General features: G+C 38.7%; 1 protein-coding gene across 1 annotated transcript; it reads left to right on the forward strand.

The window, feature by feature from the left end:
* The first annotated feature begins 15,099 nt into the window (after nt 1-15,099).
* Nucleotides 15,100-16,050, forward strand: LOC124228924 (olfactory receptor 10V1-like). The gene has a single exon (XM_046643981.1). The coding sequence runs from the start codon at nt 15,100-15,102 to the stop codon at nt 16,048-16,050; it is 951 nt and encodes a 316-aa protein (XP_046499937.1).
* Nucleotides 16,051-18,793: the final 2,743 nt, after the last annotated feature.

The following is an 18,793-nucleotide window of genomic DNA, read 5'->3' on the forward strand; positions in this document are numbered from 1 at the left end:
CATCTGCTGCCAATCCTCCTCTTTTTGCCAAGGAAGACTGGCCCTGAGCTAACATCTGTACCCATCTTCCTCTACTTTATATGTGGGATGCTTGCCATAGCATGGCTTGACAAGCGGTGCATAGGTCCGCAGCCGGGATCCCAACCAATGAACCCCAGGCTGCCGAAGCAGAACATGCGAACTTAACTGCTGCACCACTGGGCCAGCCCCTGCATGGTTCTAAATATGAAACTCCATAAACTACTTTGTCATCTGCTTTATGAAAACTTGGATCCCACATTTTAATTGGCCCATTTCGTCTCACCAGATTCACACACAGTATACGAGTATCAACCTAGGGAGACAGTAAACAAATCGACTTAGTGACTGTCAGCAAATGTTGGCATTATGCCTCATGTGAAAAATTACTTTTCACGGTTCCGAAATTTTGGATTAGTCATTTTGCCATCCATTGTTTGTCATAGATAGAGGGCCCTTAAAGGTCATCTAAACCAACCCCCTAATTTTTGCAAAAAAAAAAGTAGGGAGGACTCTCAGAAGGTTATAAGGCTAGTTCGTGGCAACACCAGACCCAGAACCCAAGCCAGCTTGGTCATTAATCCAGTGCTGTTTCTAACTAACCACATGAAACTAAAGAGCAAGACAACTTCCCACAGCCTGCTGTTTAGAACATGCTCTTATAGGTATCAAACTTCAGGTTCCAGCTAGGAATTTGATCTCAGAAATAACAATATCTTACACTTGTATAGCAAGTTTCCATTTACAAAATGTTTTCACAAGCACTTGATCCTTGAGACCAAAATGTTCCTAATTTGCTATTGTATTATCCTCATTTGTCAAATGAGGGGTACACGTAGGTTCTGAGTTTGAGCGACTTCCCCAAAGTCCTCTGATGGCAAGTATATTGCTCTTTCTAATTTTTATGCTTCCTTTTCAGTAAACTAGCAATAGGAATGTTAAGTAACCTGACTGGCCCAAGAATTTAAGTTTATGTTTAGATTTAAATTTGACATCATTATTTTTATCATAAAAGTAATCCACAATTATTAAAGGAAGTGTTGAAATGGATAAAAATAAAAGGTCCTTAAACATCACCTTTATTCCCACGAATAAAGAACAACTGTTAGTAACATTTTGTTAAATTTGCATTTGATCTCTTGTATAGCATGTTTTTTAACAGACTTGCAATTATACTGTATCCTTTTTCATTCAAAGTTATATTTATTTCCTATGTCATTACAAACATATTGTTGACATGGTTTTTATAGCTAAGATTCCATCATGTGCTTAAGAAATTATTTTTTCAAGGGATCGTGGCTATCCTTTTTTAAAAAATTATCTCTTAGAGATAGATTCTAAAATATGTGATATCTAGGAATTAAAATAATCCAATAACGGAGTGAATGGAAATATAGATGAAAGAAGGGTAGCCAGGAGTTGGTCATTGTCAAAGCTGAGTGATGGCAACATGGAGGTGCATTGTACTCTTCTTGCTGCTTTGGTTTTTTGGAGGTATTTTTTGAGGAAGACTGGCCCTGAGCTAACATCCGTGCCCATCTTCCTCTACTTTATATGCAGGATGCCTGCCACAGCATGATTTGTCAAGAGGTGCATAGGTCTGCACCTGGGATCTGAACTGGCGACCCAGGGCCACCAATGCGCAACGTGCAAACTTAACCACTGCACCACTGGGCTGGCCCTGCTTCTTTGGTATTTTGATGTTATCCACAATAAAAAGCTTTTTTAAAAAGAAAAAATCTCATCTTATGATTGTAAAAGTGCTCAGTAGATCTAGATTGTTGTTCTCAATTCTTTACTCTCTCCCTCTGCCATATAAACTTGCAGGGCCCTAAAAGGGGCAGAGTAAATTGGCTGACTCCATTGACGTTGGTCTTGGTCATGTGACTCTCTCTGACCAATGGAATCTTAGCAGACAGGATGGAGGACAGGTTTCAGACATGCTTTCTTAGTCTGACTAATCCTCTCACCTTCCCCTATCACAACGGGAAAAGCATACCCCAGGAAGCAGCTGACCCCTCAGTGTGGTCCCAAAACAAGACATGTGCAGCAGACTGGAACACAGTCTGAAGGGTGGAGCCACGCCTAGCCAACCTGAAGCCTAAACCTGAACGAGAGGTGCCCCAGCTGACACACAATCGCCTACGCAAACAAGTGAAAAAATAAGTAAGTAAAATAAATAAATACTTATAAGTCACTAAGTTTGGGATTAGTTTCTTCTATGACATTTTTTGCAGCAATAGCTGATTAATACAGAGTCAAACCATTTCCCCCAAACTGAACATTTTAGGTATTCATAGTTTTTCAATAATACAAATAATAGACATTTTTCTGTACATAAAACTTCGCCACTATTTCTGGTCATTAAGTTCAGATACAATGTTATAAAATGCTGTTTATATGTAAGCTGAGAAAGTTTCATTTATGGATACTCTTCTAAAAAGGAAAATTATGAAAAGAATTAGAACAAACATTCTCTGTTTCTTCTTGTCAGAAAAACTGTAAATACAGTTTTTGTTGTCTTAACACTCAAAAAGATTCTTTCCTGTTTCTCATGGGGCTTGGTAAAACCAGCTCCTCTGTTAACTCTCTCAAGTTCTGTCTCTTTCTCCCCAAATCCCAAGGATAGAAAAGTATAGGGACCTCACCATGTAGTAGTGGCATCCAGGGTTGAGGTGGGTGGGCTTCATCGCAAATAAAAGGCCTCTTTAGTTTGATTTTCTAGAGATCGATCTGTCTTTATGGATATACCCTGTATGTTTAGTTTACAAAAATTGGAAATGAGGGGCTGGCCCCGTGGCCGAGTGGTTAAGTTCGCGCGCTCCGCAGCAGGCGGCCCAGTGTTTCGTTGGTTCGAATCCTGGGCGCGGACATGGCATTGCTCATCAGACCACGCTGAGGCAGCGTCCCACATGCCACAACTAGAAGAACCCACAACGAAGAATACACAACTATGTACCGGGGGGCTTTGGGGAAAAAAAAGGAAAAAATAAAATCTTTAAAAAAATAAAAAAAATAAAAAATTGGAAATGAATCAGTGAATCCTATCGACAGATCCATTATTCACCTGGAAAATTCAGGAATATGTGGCCAACTGCTAAGTGGGCCAAAACGCATTACAGTGTCTGTGGGCAATGGAATCCAGTGTCCAGTGTCACAAAGACATGTGAATATTTATATGAAGAAAAAGTCTGTGGCCTCCTCTGAGTCATCATTCTGATGAGAATTCTAATTGTTCTGATGAAAATTCCAAGTATGTTTTGTTATTGCATCCAGAGTAAGGAGGAAGTAGAGTAGGGAGAGGGGAAGAAGAAGAGGGAAGGGAAGAGGAAGAGTGAGGGGAAAGGAGATAAAGAGAAGGAGTTGTTGTTCTTGGAGGTCAAGGAAATTATATACATTTTCTTCAATACCTAATATCATAGTTGCTAAAGAAGAAGAAAGCAGACAATGAAGAGTGAGGGTGAGAGGGGTGGAGGAGGAGGAGATGGAGCAAAAGAAGGGGAAGTAGAGGAAGCAGTTGTTCCTGGAGGCTAGAATTAACACCAAATGGCATGTACGTGTGTGTTTACTATCTAACACAGAATTGCTAGACAAAAACTTTAAATCACAGATGATTCTCTCTGGCTTCTCAATTATTCCGATTAATGATATGTACCTGGAAGCAAGTTGTTTCCCCTCCAATGCTACTTTACAACAGTGATCCTCAAAGCATAGTTCCTAGGACCAGGAGTGTCTGCATCACCTGGGAACCTGTTACAAATGCAAGTTCTCAGGCCCCACCGCAGACCTACTTAATCAGAACCCGGAGAAGGTGAGGTCCAGCTGTATGAGTTTTAACAAGCCTTCCATAGCCTCCATGTGATGCTGATACATAATAAAGTTTAAGATCCACTGCTCTGGGAAATAGTCCAGTTGGGAAGTGATCAACATTCACAGCTACCGCCAAATCTTTACTTTGGTTCCCCATCCTCAACCACTTCCGGGAAATGAGAGATGGCATGGTTACTACCATCACTAGTGTCAGTAATTTCCCTGGTTATTAGATTCATAGAGTGGAAATCCCTTTGCCACCAGCACCATCCCTTTATGTTGTGGTTTCAATGCCAGTTCTGTTTTCAAAGCCTTTGATGTGATATTCAGGTATGTTCCACGAGTGTTCTATCCAGTGGCCAGTCTGACACTTAGAAAGTGGTTTATCTCTTGGTTCAGTTCTCAAAGTCTTTACTATGCTGTTTGGAATAATTTCCAGCCATATGTGGCTAAGGTGTGAGCCCAAGAGTTTATAAACAGCTTTATTGGGTCACTTTCTCAAGCTCCTCCCTCTCCAAAATTTCCCTGGTACTCTCCAGTTTCCTGGGGTTCTCCTATGGTCAGAAGGCTGAAGCTTTATTTACCCTACTCTGAAGAGAGTTCCCATGTCTGAGTCCAAGCAGCAAGAAGACAGGGGAGAGAAAAACTCAACAGGGGTTCACCCTACGTTCCTGGGACAACAGGTCCTTTGATTGGAGAAGAAGGTGCCCTCCCTCAGAGTTTTAGGTGCCTGTGGGTCCCACTGCTGCCACTGTCACCAGCAGGAGGTCCCTTTCTCACTCTTCAAGTCTGAACCAGATGGTACCTCTTGAGCGCTATCCATTTCAATGCCAACTTCTGGGTTTCAGGCTGCCTTGAGTCTAGACCAGGGGATACTGGACAGGGAACGAAGAGGGGCAAACCAACCACCAGTTCAGCTATACTTCTAATTCTGGTCTTCTGTCCCAAACTCCCTACTATTATTCGCTTTTCAGAGTCCTCACATGGCTGCTCTCTGCTCTGCCCAAGGTTTATAGCTGCATTCAGTGGATGGGACAGGGTAGAGTATGCTGACTTCATTTTACCCAGAACCAAACTAGATATTCCCTTTTTATTGAACTGAAAGCTATTTCTCTGTTTTTGCTGTTGCTGTTAGTGCCCTTGAGTCCATTCCAACTCCCAGTGACCCTGTATATAGCAGAGCCCAACCCTGCCCAGTCTTTTTGCACCATCCTCTCACCTTCTGGCACTCTCTCAGACAATGCTCCATTGCTATTCAGACTTTTCACGGCCAATTTCTTCAGAAATGGGTGGCCTATTTTCTACATGTATCTTAGTCTGGAAACTCCACTGAAACCTGTCCACCATGGGTGACCCCGCTGGTATTTGAAATACCGGTGGCATAGCTTTCAGTATCACAGCAGCACACAGCCATCACAGTATGACAACCAACAGAGGGTGGTGTGGTTCTATGAGTGGGAGACAACAGGAGACAACAGCGGTAAGAGTGCTGAATCTTAACCATTAGACCACCAGGACTGGCTTCTCTCTATAATTTCTTCTTATTTGTTTTTGTTTCACATCTTGGGATCTCACAAAATGAAACCTATTTTTCTTCCTCCTGAAAGTCCCTATATTTCCTTTTTTTTTAAAGGTATGCTTTATTTGGCGGGGGTTGGGGGGTGTGAGGAAGATTGGCCCTGAGCTAACATCTGTTGCCAATCTTCCTCTTCTTTTTCCCCCCAATGCCCCAGTACATAGTTGTATATCCTGGTTTTAGGTCATTCTAGTTCCTTTATGTGGATGCCACCACAGCATGGCTTGATGAGCAGTGCATAGGTCCGCACCCAGGATCTGAACCAGTGAACCCTAGGCCACCAAAGCAGAGCACATGAACTTAACCACTTGGTCACGGGGTCAGCCTCAGAAAGTCCCTATATTTTCAAGTTTCCTGTTCTCAAAGCTAAAATTAAAAATGTAGAGGTTTTATAGATCTTAGATTTCTTATTTTATGGTAAATAAAGTCAACCCACAGATTGACTTGGTAGGTACAACTTGTGGAGGATCCAACCTCAGTTGCTTTTTTGATCTCCCTTTGAAGTCGAACAGTAGACATTGCACGAAGTTTCTTTTCTGTCATGAGATGTATGAGATGTATTAGGATTAGCAGAACTCCTACACTAAGAGATAATCTCAGTCCCTTCCAAGCTCTGCTTCTTATCTTGATTTAGAGATGAACTGCAGCATCATCCACTGTGGTCTCAGTCTTATTCCACATAAGTTCTGCAACAGCTCTGGTCCCTGCTTCCTGGTCTCCCGGAGAAAAAGATAGTTTGCATCGGTGATGACTTTTGGCAATTCTATATTGACTTTGTACTGATTTTTATCTCCACCAGAAGCTTCAATGGCTCTGCACTCCAGGAAACATATTTGCTAACTGGTTTTTTGTTTTTTTTCTTTTTTGAGGAAGATTGGCCCTGAGCTAACATCTGTGCCCATCTTCCTCTGTTTTATATGTGGGACGCCTGCCACAGCATTGCTTGATAAATGGTGCATAGGTCTCTGCCCAGGATCCAAACTGGTGAACCCTGTGGCACCAGAGCAGAGTGCGTGAACTTAACCACTAAGCCACCTGGCTGGCCCATTGTTTTTTTAAGTTGTTCAAGTTCTTACTGTAATCTGACATGTTCATCTTTGGCTGTTCCACAGCATCTATACCTGGTCTCTCTAGATTTTCCTTTTGTCTCTTAAGCTCTCATTAACTGATGTCATTTTCCTGTGAAGTTTATTTCTTTTAAAATCTCTCCTCTCACCAAGAGCAGTCCCCAATCTTTTCAGTTTCAAAGTCCTGCTCCTTTGGGAGACACTTCCTCTAGGTTCCTGCTTATTGTCTCCACTTCTCAGGTCAGTTGCAAACTTAAATGCTAACACACCATCTGGCACAAAGAAAACACTCAAATATTTGTTGAACAAAAATCTACTGTGAGTTCCATGAATGATCCAGCCTTTCCAGTCTAAGGTAGCTCTTCCCATATCCCCAGACCTTTTTTGATTTGGCATCATATATGCCCAAGAAGACTGATTTAAGTTAACTCAGCAAAGATCTACTGTGTAGAATAAAATAAAATAAGCTCACCATTGCATTTTCCCTTAATCAGATATGTAGTCTAATAACTTTTTAAGTACATGATTACCTACAGGACAGAATGCCCTAAGAAAGGTTTCTATAAAGAACTATGAAAGTTTAAAGAAGAGCCTGTGCCTAATTATGCTATTAGAGGAGATTTGATGGAGAAAATACCTCTTTAAGTAAGAATTTTAGGATAGGTTAGATTTTGACAGGAATAGACCATGAGGCATGTTCTAGTAGGATGGACTGAGGTGAGCAAAGGCGTGGAGGTGGGAAAGCATAGGACCTATTTAGGAAATGGCTTGATTAGAATACAGAGTAAAAGTGAAATTCTGCAGGGAAATAGAATGGAATTCAAGAAGCAAGAAAAGAATTTGTAGAGTGTCTAGAAAGGCAAGTAGGGATTTTGTTTTTAAACAATGGGATAAAAGTGAGCCACAGAGCAGAAAAATAACATGAACAATTAATATTTAACATATAATGAATCACAATATGCAGAGATTTTATGGTTGGATAATTAGAGATTCTAGTTTTTGAGGATCTACCATATAATAGACGTTATGCTGGATACATTAAGCGGACATTAGCTTTTTTTTTTTTTCTTGTCTGCCAAAAAGATCTTAATCCAGACAAAAATAATTTGCAGTCAAATGCTCTACTACTGACAGACAAAAATAATTTGAGTGGATGTGATGTATAACAATGGTACAAACTTGTATGGAATACATAATGGATTGAAACAGAAGATCTTCAAAAACATTCCAGACTATTCTATAATGAACAATGTAGCAAAATTCTCTTTTGATACCACTGAACTTTTATATCATCCAAGAGCTATATAGCCATTTTCCTATTCCAACAAAATCCCAGATTGTATTGAAGGCACATTTACCAAACATAAATTTAGAGCTATTGTCAACTATTTAATATGAAAGTTGAGTTTGCTGTCGTGCCTCTAAAAACACAGTAAAGGTGGTATGCAATACTCTTTAGAAATAAGAATATAGTTCCTAGAATGCAAGCCAAAGATATACTTTAGAAAATATCTACTTTTAAATTCACTTTTCCAAGTTATAGTTTGGCAGAAAATTTTACATAAATTAATCTTTTAAGCAATAAGATGCAGGCACCAAAATTCATTATACATAATGCCCTTGAAAGAACTTAAAGGGACCAGTAAGTTCGTTCAAAAAACAAACCAACCAGTGACATTTACAAAATGTGTATATTATTGACGCCAAATAAATTTTTCAGAGTCTCTGACCCAAATAGCAACTTCTCCAACCTAAAAAATTGAGAGAAGAAAAAAAAAGGAGCAACATTCATTTCAACAGTGAATTGTGAATCCCGCGATCAGCTCATCTCCTATCTAAAGTGCAGTTTCAAATCAATTTATTGTTTTTCTCTATTGGATATGGCAATACTATCTTACGAAGAAAAGTTTAAACTATTAGGAGAATTTTGTGGTCTTTTCAGTATCCTAGTTGACATGTGTAATCTAAGGAATTATGAACTACTGTAGGCATATGTAAAATTTATAACTGAAATTGAGTGATCAACACAAAAAGGAACGTAATGTTGATGTCAAGTCAATGTATAAGGAATTAAAAACATTAAATAGTTTTCTAAACTCTACTATGAAATTCCTGTTTTAATACTGCAATATATTTACATTTATATTTATATTTATATTATTTATATTATTTATATTATTTATATTTATATTATTTATATTTATATTATATTATATTTATATTATTATATTACATTTATATTTATATTTATTAAATTCTAGTAAGAATTTACTAGACACATTTTCAAATATTATCTAGTTCCCCCAATTTTTTTTTCAGTTTTTTGTTTCCTTTTTCTCCCCAAAGCCTCCCAGTACATGGTTGTATATTTTTAGTTGTAGGTCCCTCTAGTTGTGGCATGTGGGATGCCACCTCAGCGTGGTTTGATGAGCAGTGCCATATCCGCGCCCAGGATTCGAACCAACGAAACACTGGGCCACTGAAGCAGAGCACGTGAACTTAACCACTCAGCCATGAGGTCGGCCCCTCAAGATTTTTTAACTCTTATTATTAACTTTGCCATTATCAGTTGCTAGTGGAGAACATAGCTTCTTGAATGTAATATTTATTAAAAACTTAAGGTCTAGAATGGCGTAAGAAAGAAGACTGTCAAATCTAGTGATGACTTCTATAAAAAATGAGATATTAGAACTAGTAAGCATTGAAACACTCATAAAAACTTCATTTCCATGAAAGCAAGATGTGCAAATATTTTATAAGAAATTATTATATCCTAGGAACTTTGAGTACATATTTATTGCAATTAAAAATTCAATTTTTCTATGACATGTTCAATTACTTGATCTGTATACCTTATATAGAAAGAATTCATGTTTGTTCTGTTATTGAAAAATAAATGATTTGTTGAGTTTAATTTTTTAAGTCGAAAAAGAAGCATCTTTTTCAAATTCAAAGATGCTTTATAAGCCAGATGAGCATGAAAATGATCCTCTTCTAGGGGTTATATGACGAAGAGAAATATGTAGTGAAAAAGACAAAGAGGTAGAAGTGGAAAAGGTTACTAGAGAGAAGTTTTAATAAAATTAAACCTATGGGGGATGGCCCAGTAGCTCAGTGGTTAAGTTTGCATATTGTACTTCGGTGGCCTGGGGTTCGCCAGTTTGGATCCCGGGTGTGGACATGGCACCGCTTGGCAAGCCATTGCTGTGGTAGGCATCCCACATATAAAGTAGAGGAAGATGGGCACCGATGTTAGCTCAGGGCCAGGCTTCCTCAGAAAAAAGAGGAGGATTGGCAGCAGTTAGCTCAGGGCTAATCTTCCTCAAAAAAAAAAAAAAATTAAACCTATAGAGCCTAATATCAATAACAAGTAGTAGCAATTATTGTAGCCACAACATGCAGATTAAAGGCAACTTAATATAACAAAAGAAAAAGGACTTCAAGTTATGAAACCTAGAAATCAACCCTGGCTCAAGCACTGTACATTACTTAGCTTGAGTGAGCCTCTCTATTGACTTACCTGTAAAATGAGAATGATAATCCCAACCTTACAAGATAGGGTTAGAATAAAAAAGTAATGCAAGGGCATTAGAAAATGTCACTTATTTGATATATGCATATTTTACATATATTTCACATTATTTTTAAGTGAGTACTTTTTCAAATCCACAAGAATTTGTTCATCTCTTTTTTTCTCCAACTTCCCCCTTCTATAATAAAGGAAATTTCTAAGTTCCTTGAAAATGATGGCAGCATCCCCCTATGGTGGTGGTAATATCGCATCAATTTTTGAGAGAAGAAATAATAACGAGTTCAGAAGTTTATAGACATGCCCTCGAGTGTGTCTACACAACTTCAGAATATCAGAACAGCTATGAGAAGAGTCTGTTAATCCAAAATTTTGCCTTCATCACTCAAAATTTCAAGGGGCTTGCAGCAAAATAATCAGGTGTTTGACTCAAACTCTTAACTCCTTATCAGGTAATTAGATATCATATTATTGATTTTTTTAATGAAAATGACACTAGTGCTTTTACTACAGAAAAAAGACTATTCTGGCTGTTTTCTGGCTTAATGACACTATCATAGAAAACAACACCCTAAGAACAATTTTTAAAATATTAGAGAAAGGGGATGACATCAAGGCAAAGTACCAATGAAACGTACGTCTGCTCTTTAAAAGCTGCTAAACAGTGGCTGACAAAGGTCTTTGGCTTTTGCTGCTTCGAATTTCTAAGAGCTATAAACCACTGTAGATGATGTAACTTTCCTTGTGGATTGTGAACACTTCTAGGGACCAAGCTCTGAACTCACTTCAACCAAAACAGAGCAAGATGCAAAACTGCTGAAGGGATGCTTTGATTTGACAGGAACTCCTGAAGGTGAGTCTGACTACTGAGAAGGAGCAGCAGTGACACGGTGTGTGCCACCACCAGGCGCTTGTTTGTGGGCAGGGATCTAGCGACACCCAGGAGATTGATCCCAAGCATCCCTGCCAGAGTTTTAAAGGCTCAAAGACTGAGGGAAATCTTTAGAAATAACACTTGGATTAGAAGATAGGTTCATCCTTCTAGAGCAAGGTAAGTTCTCACCCAACTCCAGCATCTCTCTTAGCTGCCTTTTAAGGTGTCAGATTCCTTACCTCTGTGCTCAACAGCCAACTATACAGATACAAATACAGATTATAGTAAAGGAGATACACCATCAGAGTTCTTGATAATACCAAAATAATCCTAAAAATTCTGTCTCTGTCTTTGGTTTCTGTAACATCTGCAGAAATCTGGAAGACTGGCAGCACCACAGAATTTTGATCTAAGTTTTGGCTTTCTATCCAGATAATCAGTGACTTATAGACCTGCCATTTATCATGGGACCTTGGTCTCACAATTTAGTCCAAGTTAAGGTAGACAAAGGGGATCAGAAAGGTTTTACTGTGCATTGAATGATTTCAAGTTTGGGTTCACAGCAGAGAAACATCTGATAACCTCAGAATGAAGACAATTGAGAGGCTATGTGTCTAGTCACAGGAATGGCAATGATCATTTCATGGGTAAATCGGCTTACTTCTTAACATCCCATTATTAAACATATATCTGAGTGGTCCGAAGGAATCAGGTGGAGATCTTTTTGGCTCTGGCTCTGGCTCCGGCTCCAAGATTCAGGATGTTCTAGAGAAGTTCCCTGCTATTTTTTATTTCTTATGAGGATGGTAATAAGACCCTACATTGAACTAGTCCTTACAGAAACCTCAAAATCTACCAGACTATGCTACATATTCTCCCTCTCCCTAGCATATAAGTAAGACATCCTTCCTTCCTTCATTCATGTATTCTGGGACTAGGACAGCTGTTGAGTGTACCACTGTATGCATAAGATATGAGAGACGTGAGCCCCTCCTTCTTGGAGAACGTGAAATAAGAGAAAATATAATTTAAACACCTTAAATCATCAATTACAGTAATTAAAATCCAGAAAGAGAAAGATACACAGGAGACTCCTGATGGAGTTAGGAATACTTTTATGGTCACTGGATTCCCTCACGGGACTAGACTGTCCTGGCTCAAATTGGAGAAATCACAACGCTGCACTAACGTACATACACTTTGTCCTGTGGAGATAATCAGCGGCAGGAAGACAGTATTGTACATGAAGAACTGAAAAAACAAACAAAAAATGATAATCAAGGATTTTATATACTATTATATCATTGCATAAATCTTGGCTTGATTCTTGTCACAGGACCATAAACCAGCTATGATCTTGTCACTGACCCCCCAGTGAACTCAGGACAAACCAGCAAATAGCTTTTCCCAGGTCAAGGCTCTTATATTGAAAGAACAGCCTTAATGATCCTAGAAGAAAAGATGAAGAGAATTCCACCCAGAATTTCTAGCTAATTCTGTGAATCTACAAAGTTTCTATGGTTGGGGCTACTCCAAAAATACTACTGAATCAAATAAAAATGACATGGGTGAGACTCGGCTTAGCCTATGAGGAGTTCAGATATACTCAGAATTAAAGCTATTGTTACAGACATCAAAAGCACCAACCCTGGTTCCCGAAAACACAGTCATTCTCACTAGTCCACAACATTGGCAGTTAAGCTTAGTGGGGTTGAAAACTTGAGTACTGGAATCAAGTAGACCTGGGACCATCACTTGGCTCTGCCATTTACCAGCTGTGTGACTTTGACAACGTCATCTCTGTGCACTTCAGTTTCTTCACCTTCAATATACAAATAATATTAACAGCTATCTGGTGAAGTTGTTGTCAAGAAAAAATGAGGTAATGACTAGAAAGTGATTTGTATGGTGTCTCGTGGTGTTGTCATTACAGGCTAGCTATTATCATCATTGATTTTTCAAAAGCTGTACTGATGACCCTGTGAGAGTCTTACCATAAACAACATGAGTTCTTATTCTGATATAATAGTATATAAAATCCCTGAGGATCATTTTTCCTGCTTTCAGTTCTCTATGTACAATATTTATGTAATTACATAATCATTGATAAGTACAAGGAGATCTAAATGCTAGCTTTCAGTTCTCTATGTACAATATTTATGTAATTACGTAATCATTGATAAGTTCAAGGAGATCTAAATGCTAACCTCTCTTCTACCTCTGAATCACTGCAAGATAATGGGTCAATTACCCTTTCTGTGCCTCAGCCACAAGATGGAGTTATTAATAGCTATCTTCCTACCTCCTGCACATTTTAAGAAAATTATATGAGATAGTGGAACATAAATACATTGAAAAAACAGAAAGTGGTCTAAAAAAAGTGTCCCTGAGTTGCTATAAGACATCTAGTCATTCTCCAAGGTTCATGCCCAGGTTATGTCACTCCCTCCTCCCACATGCACAGTGCTCTAAAATGTTTCCTGTTTCCAGGGCCTGAAAGAGAAGCTGAATTGATTCTGGCAAATAAAATCAGGTAAGGTGCTATTGACAGATAAAATGGTACTATATCTGACCCTCTTGATTTATGCCCCTACCCCCCTCCATCTTAGCTCGCATTGTCATTTTAGCTGGGTAAATTTTACCAGGGAAAAAAATTGATTTTATGAATGAGGGTCTTTACAAGGTCCTTCAAATCCTAACACATCTTAGAATGTCTAAGGATGAGCCTGACCCAGATCCAAGCGGAAATTAACAAAACGCATGAGAGTTTCGGTGACTTCCTTTGTGATGATTGTTGGTTGAAGGGAATGTTTATGGGTGTAACAGCAGCTACAAAGCAACTGAAACAAGACCCTGGTTGTTTTAAATTCTCTAGTCTTCCTTTGAGAGTCTATTCTAGCCTAATTCACTCCCAGTAGTCTAGAGAAAGCTCTATATTCAATGTTCAGTCCCTTTCAGTGGTGAGGCCCGAGCAGGGCAGTGCCCAGACCAGAAACGCACATTAGCCTGATCTCCTTTAAGCATAGATTCAGGGAGATGGAGAAAGGATATTTTCCTCATAGAGGAAAACAGTTTGAGATTTGAGCGCTGGATTAGTTAAAGTCAATCTTATAAGTACTGATAAGATGGGCAAATCTTCAGTGACAATGTTTTCTAAACACACAGGAGTTAAGCTGTACCAGGTTTGTAAGAGGAGTGTTTTCCTTCCACGAACCCTTAAGTTACACATTACAAAACCATGTGCTTGGCCTAAATGTAAACATACCCAGGTTGTGTAAAAGACTTATTCACTTATTTATTCATTCAATAAACATTTCTTGGCCACCATACTAGGCATTAGAGGGAGAGGAATAAAATACAGTCCTTATCCTGCAGGAGATTATATATCTATGAAGAAATGACATATATAAAGCAAATTATCATAAAATAGAATAAAAGTTTGTTTTAGAAAGATGTACAAGATATGTACTTGATACTTTACCACATACAAGAACGTGAGCATTGTCCAATTGTGATGGTGAGGAGAATCTTTATAAACTCACCAAAGCTAGAAGTCTATTTTGATGCAGTTTCTAAAACTGCTGTTCTTCTCTTGACTCTTGGTTAGAAGCATAGAGAAAGTTTATAAGAGGTATGGGGATGTTGTGCCTATAGCTAAGGGCCAATGTACTTGAAGGCTCAAAGCTTTCTCTGCAACCATAGATCAGTAATGGAGTCACTGTGCTCAGGGCTGCTGAACTGGCACAAGCTGACCTCTTTTCCTCTTGAGGAAGACAACCCTTCCAAGAAAAATGGAGCATCCTTTATATGGGACAATATGACCCCAATGTATACTATAGGTCTTAGAATCAAGACCATCAGGACTTCATACTTGATGGCCAGCATATTATTGTTACACAATGTATAAGTTTAGAGGCTCAGGGGTTATCAGTTCAGCTGGTTCTTGCAAGACAAAAATGAAGTCAAAGTCCTGAGCTCAGCTGCCACACGGGGCAAATTAACTTGGCTCTTATTCATAGTGCTAGGCTTTACAGTTAATCCCAGCCAACTCTCTTGAAAATACGAGCTGACAAACACAAGCAAGAACAGAGAGTGACCTTCCCAGCATAAACTCATCTTCAAAATTATTAAAGCTATAGGAGCTAAAACAGTATCATCACCCTCATCCTAAAGCACACAGCACTTTCTTTCCTAACACATTCTTTTTTCTGTCCTAGAAAACCCAATGTGCCACTTTATGGGGGATGAAAACCAAACCATAGAGATCCAGTTCCACTTTCACCCATTTTCACCCATCTTGGAGGTACAAATGTTTATTTTTGTGGCTTTCCTGCTAATGTATACCGGCAGTCTCATTGGTAATGCGACAATCTTTCTCACTGTCTGGGCAGAGCGTTCACTTCACACTCCCATGTATTTCTTTCTGGCCAACCTGGCGGTTCTGGAGATCTTTTACTCTTCCACTGTTGCCCCTCTGGCTTTGGTCAACCTCCTGACCATGGGGAGAATACCCATCTCTTTCACTGGCTGTGGCACACAGATGTTCTTCTTTGTCTTTCTGGGCAGTGCTGACTGTATCTTCTTAGGGATCATGGCTTATGATCGGTTTGTAGCTATCCGGGATCCTTTGCATTACACCCTCATCATGAGACGGCGGCTGTGTGCCCAGCTGGCTGTGGGAGCCCTTGTCCTTGGTTTCATTGTAGCCTTACAACTGACAGTTCTGATTTTCCATCTGCCATTTTGTGGCCACAATAGAATCACTCACTTCTACTGTGATGTACTCCCTATCTTGCGGTTGGCGTGTGGAGATACTCGAACGCAAGAAACCATGATCTTCATCGCCAGTGTCATCATCCTTACCATTCCCTTTTCCCTGATCTCCATCTCATATTTCTTCATTGTGGTTGCCATTTTGAAGATCCACTCAGCAGAGGGACGGCACAAGGCGTTCACCACCTGCTCTTCTCATCTGACTGTGGTTCTCCTCCAATATGGCTGCTGTAGCCTCATCTATTTACGCCCCAGCTCTAGTTACAACCCAGAAATGGGCCGTGTGGTGTCTGTTGTCTACACCTTTGTCACCCCTGTCTTGAATCCCTTGATCTACAGTATCAGAAACAAGGAGCTGAAAGATGCACTAAATAAGATAATGAAAAGACATTTACTGAACTAAAAAATGTGAGAGTTTCTGGGGTCATGTAAATGGCAGGAAATACTTCTTCAGAAAATTATAAACTCAGGGATCAGATGACGTAAACGTTTGGGGAATTGAATTTACCTCTTCTTCATGCCCCAGTTCCTATTTCTAGCTCCAAATATAGTGTAGCTCCTGAAAGGAAGACATTGTCATTTAAAATAAGACAGAGTAAACTTCTGATGGGCAAGTATTTCTGTTTTGTTCACTGATCCATCCCCCGTGCCTCACTAAAGTAGATACTCAATACATATTTATTGAATTATGTGATGGCAAAGAACGTTCCTACTACTTCTTTGTTATCTCCCCACAATGCTATACAGATATTTGTATTTACTGGGCATTCAATAAATATTTGTAGAATAATTGAGTTTCCCTCGAAGAGCAGGAGTGATTCTTCAAGTGTCCACTCATACACTCTTATTGTTCTCTTTCCTATTGACTGAGTCTTGGGAATTGTTTATTGTGAGGCCAATCAGTGTTGAGAAGTTGTAAAAATATGATACATAAATATCTGGCATGTATTGTTATTTTAAAAAGTGTAATTGGTGGTGCTTCAAAATTAGAAACAGGATCTTCCTTCCATTTTCTTCTCATTCCAAATGGGAAATTTCAAGAAGGGGTGAAGGGACTAATGGTTGTTTGGCAGAACTAGTATGAGAACTTCCTTTCTCTGTTCTTGCCAACCAATCTTGTTATGGTTCTACTTTTAAAGTAACACTTTTCCAGTTATAAATATAGTAAATGTCCATTTTTAAAAGTTGGAAAACATCAAAGTAGAAAGAAAGTTGAAAAATCACTTCTAACTCTACCAATTAAAACAAACCTCAGACAATATTTGGGTACTATACACATTATGTATATTATATTATGAGGAGCTTTTATACCATGCTTCATTCTCTAACTTCTGACACAAACATCTGCCATGCTGAAGGAGCCTTCTAAAATATGATTGCCGTAATATATCCATTTATCTTTATTAGCATTTAGGTGTCTACCAATTTTTCACTATTATAAGTATCACTGTGATAAACATCCTTACATATAATTCACTGTGTGTAACTCTCATTACTTCCTTAGGGTTAAAATATTTTAAAGCCCTACTTACACATTAGCAAATCGCATTCCAGAAAGACTACTAATTTATACTCCCACAAACTATTTACAAAAGTACTTGCCGTATAATTTCATGGTCAACACTGGGCTGGTTTGCTTCCTTCCTTCTTTCCTATCTTTCTTCCTTCTTTCCCTCCTTTTTCCCTCTCTCCCACTTCCTTCTCTCTCTCTTTCTTCCTTCCTTTCCTTTTCTTTTTTTTCTTTCTTTCTTATTATTTGTCAATTTGATGGTTTTATAATGGCAATTATTTATCTTGTTTACATTTATTGATTAAATTGATCTTTTATATATTTTATAGCCATTTAAATTTTTTGTTGATTTTTCTAAGATACTTAAAGAATTTTAAGATTTATTTTTAAGTCTTTGTATTTTATGTCAATGCTGTCTCTACAATACACGTGGAAAATATTTCAAAAGTTTCCTAATGATTTTATATACATACATATATATTTACCATTATGGAATTCAGTATTCAAATTTTTGCTTTGTGATTTTTCCATTTTTATAATAAATAAATCCTGAAATCAAACAGACACTATATTCAAGTGTATTTTGTTCTTGCTGCTTTATCTTTAAAATTTCACATGAAACATTTATCGTTCTGGAATTTATTCTGTTGTATGCTGTGTTACAAGGCATTAACTTTTCTCCCAAAATAAGTTATCGATTGCTTCAGCACAATTTTCATATCATGTCTCCTTTTCCCATTGAACTGAGATGTCCTCTGATACATACTAAAGGCACATTTATGCTAAGCTCTGTTTCTTGGCTGCTTACCGTGTTCCATAAATCAGTCTGTATATTCCTGCACTAATACCGCCTTATTTGCATCATTGATGTTCTCTAATCATTTATGTCTAAATAGTAGAGTCTATTTATCTTTCCAGAAATTTGCCATGGTAAAAAGGTCTGGAGTTTGCCTTTAAATAGGCTGTGGTGGTTTTAAAATAGGTCCACAAATTCTGTGATACTCCTCCCTTTGCAAGGTGGAAACTAATTCCCCTCCCTTTGAGTGTGGGCTGTACTTAGTAACTTATTTCTAGCAAACAGAATGTGGCAGAAGTGATAACATATGACTTCTGAAACTGGGTCATAAAAGCTATTGCAGCTGCAGCCTCTTCTTCAGATTACTCACTCTGGGAGAAGCTGCCATGTTCTGATGACAATCAAGAAGCCCCATGGAGAGGTCCACAGGGTGAGGAACTGAGGCTGCCTATAAACAGTCAAGGAGGAACTGATGGCTCTTGCCAACAGCCATGTAAGTGAACCATGTTGGACACAGATCCTCCAACCCCAGGCAAGTCTTCGGATGACTGGAGCCCCAGCTGACATTTTGACTGCAACCTCCTGAAACACTCTGAGCCAGAACCACTCAGCTAAGCTGCTCCTAGATTCCTGACCCTCAAATGCTTTGTGAGATAATAAATGATTTTAGTTTTAAGCTGCTATGTTTTGAGGTAATTTTTTAGATAACTAACACGGGGTGTTAGTGAACACCCCCTCATTGTCTCGGGAGTGATTGGAATGAACACAGCAACCATTGAAAAGCTGAATTTTAAGGAGATTTTATATGCATATAGCCTATACCTCACCATGGAGATCAGG

This window comes from Equus quagga, chromosome 17 (genome assembly GCF_021613505.1).
Source record: "Equus quagga isolate Etosha38 chromosome 17, UCLA_HA_Equagga_1.0, whole genome shotgun sequence".
NCBI classification, from domain to species: domain Eukaryota; kingdom Metazoa; phylum Chordata; class Mammalia; order Perissodactyla; family Equidae; genus Equus; species Equus quagga.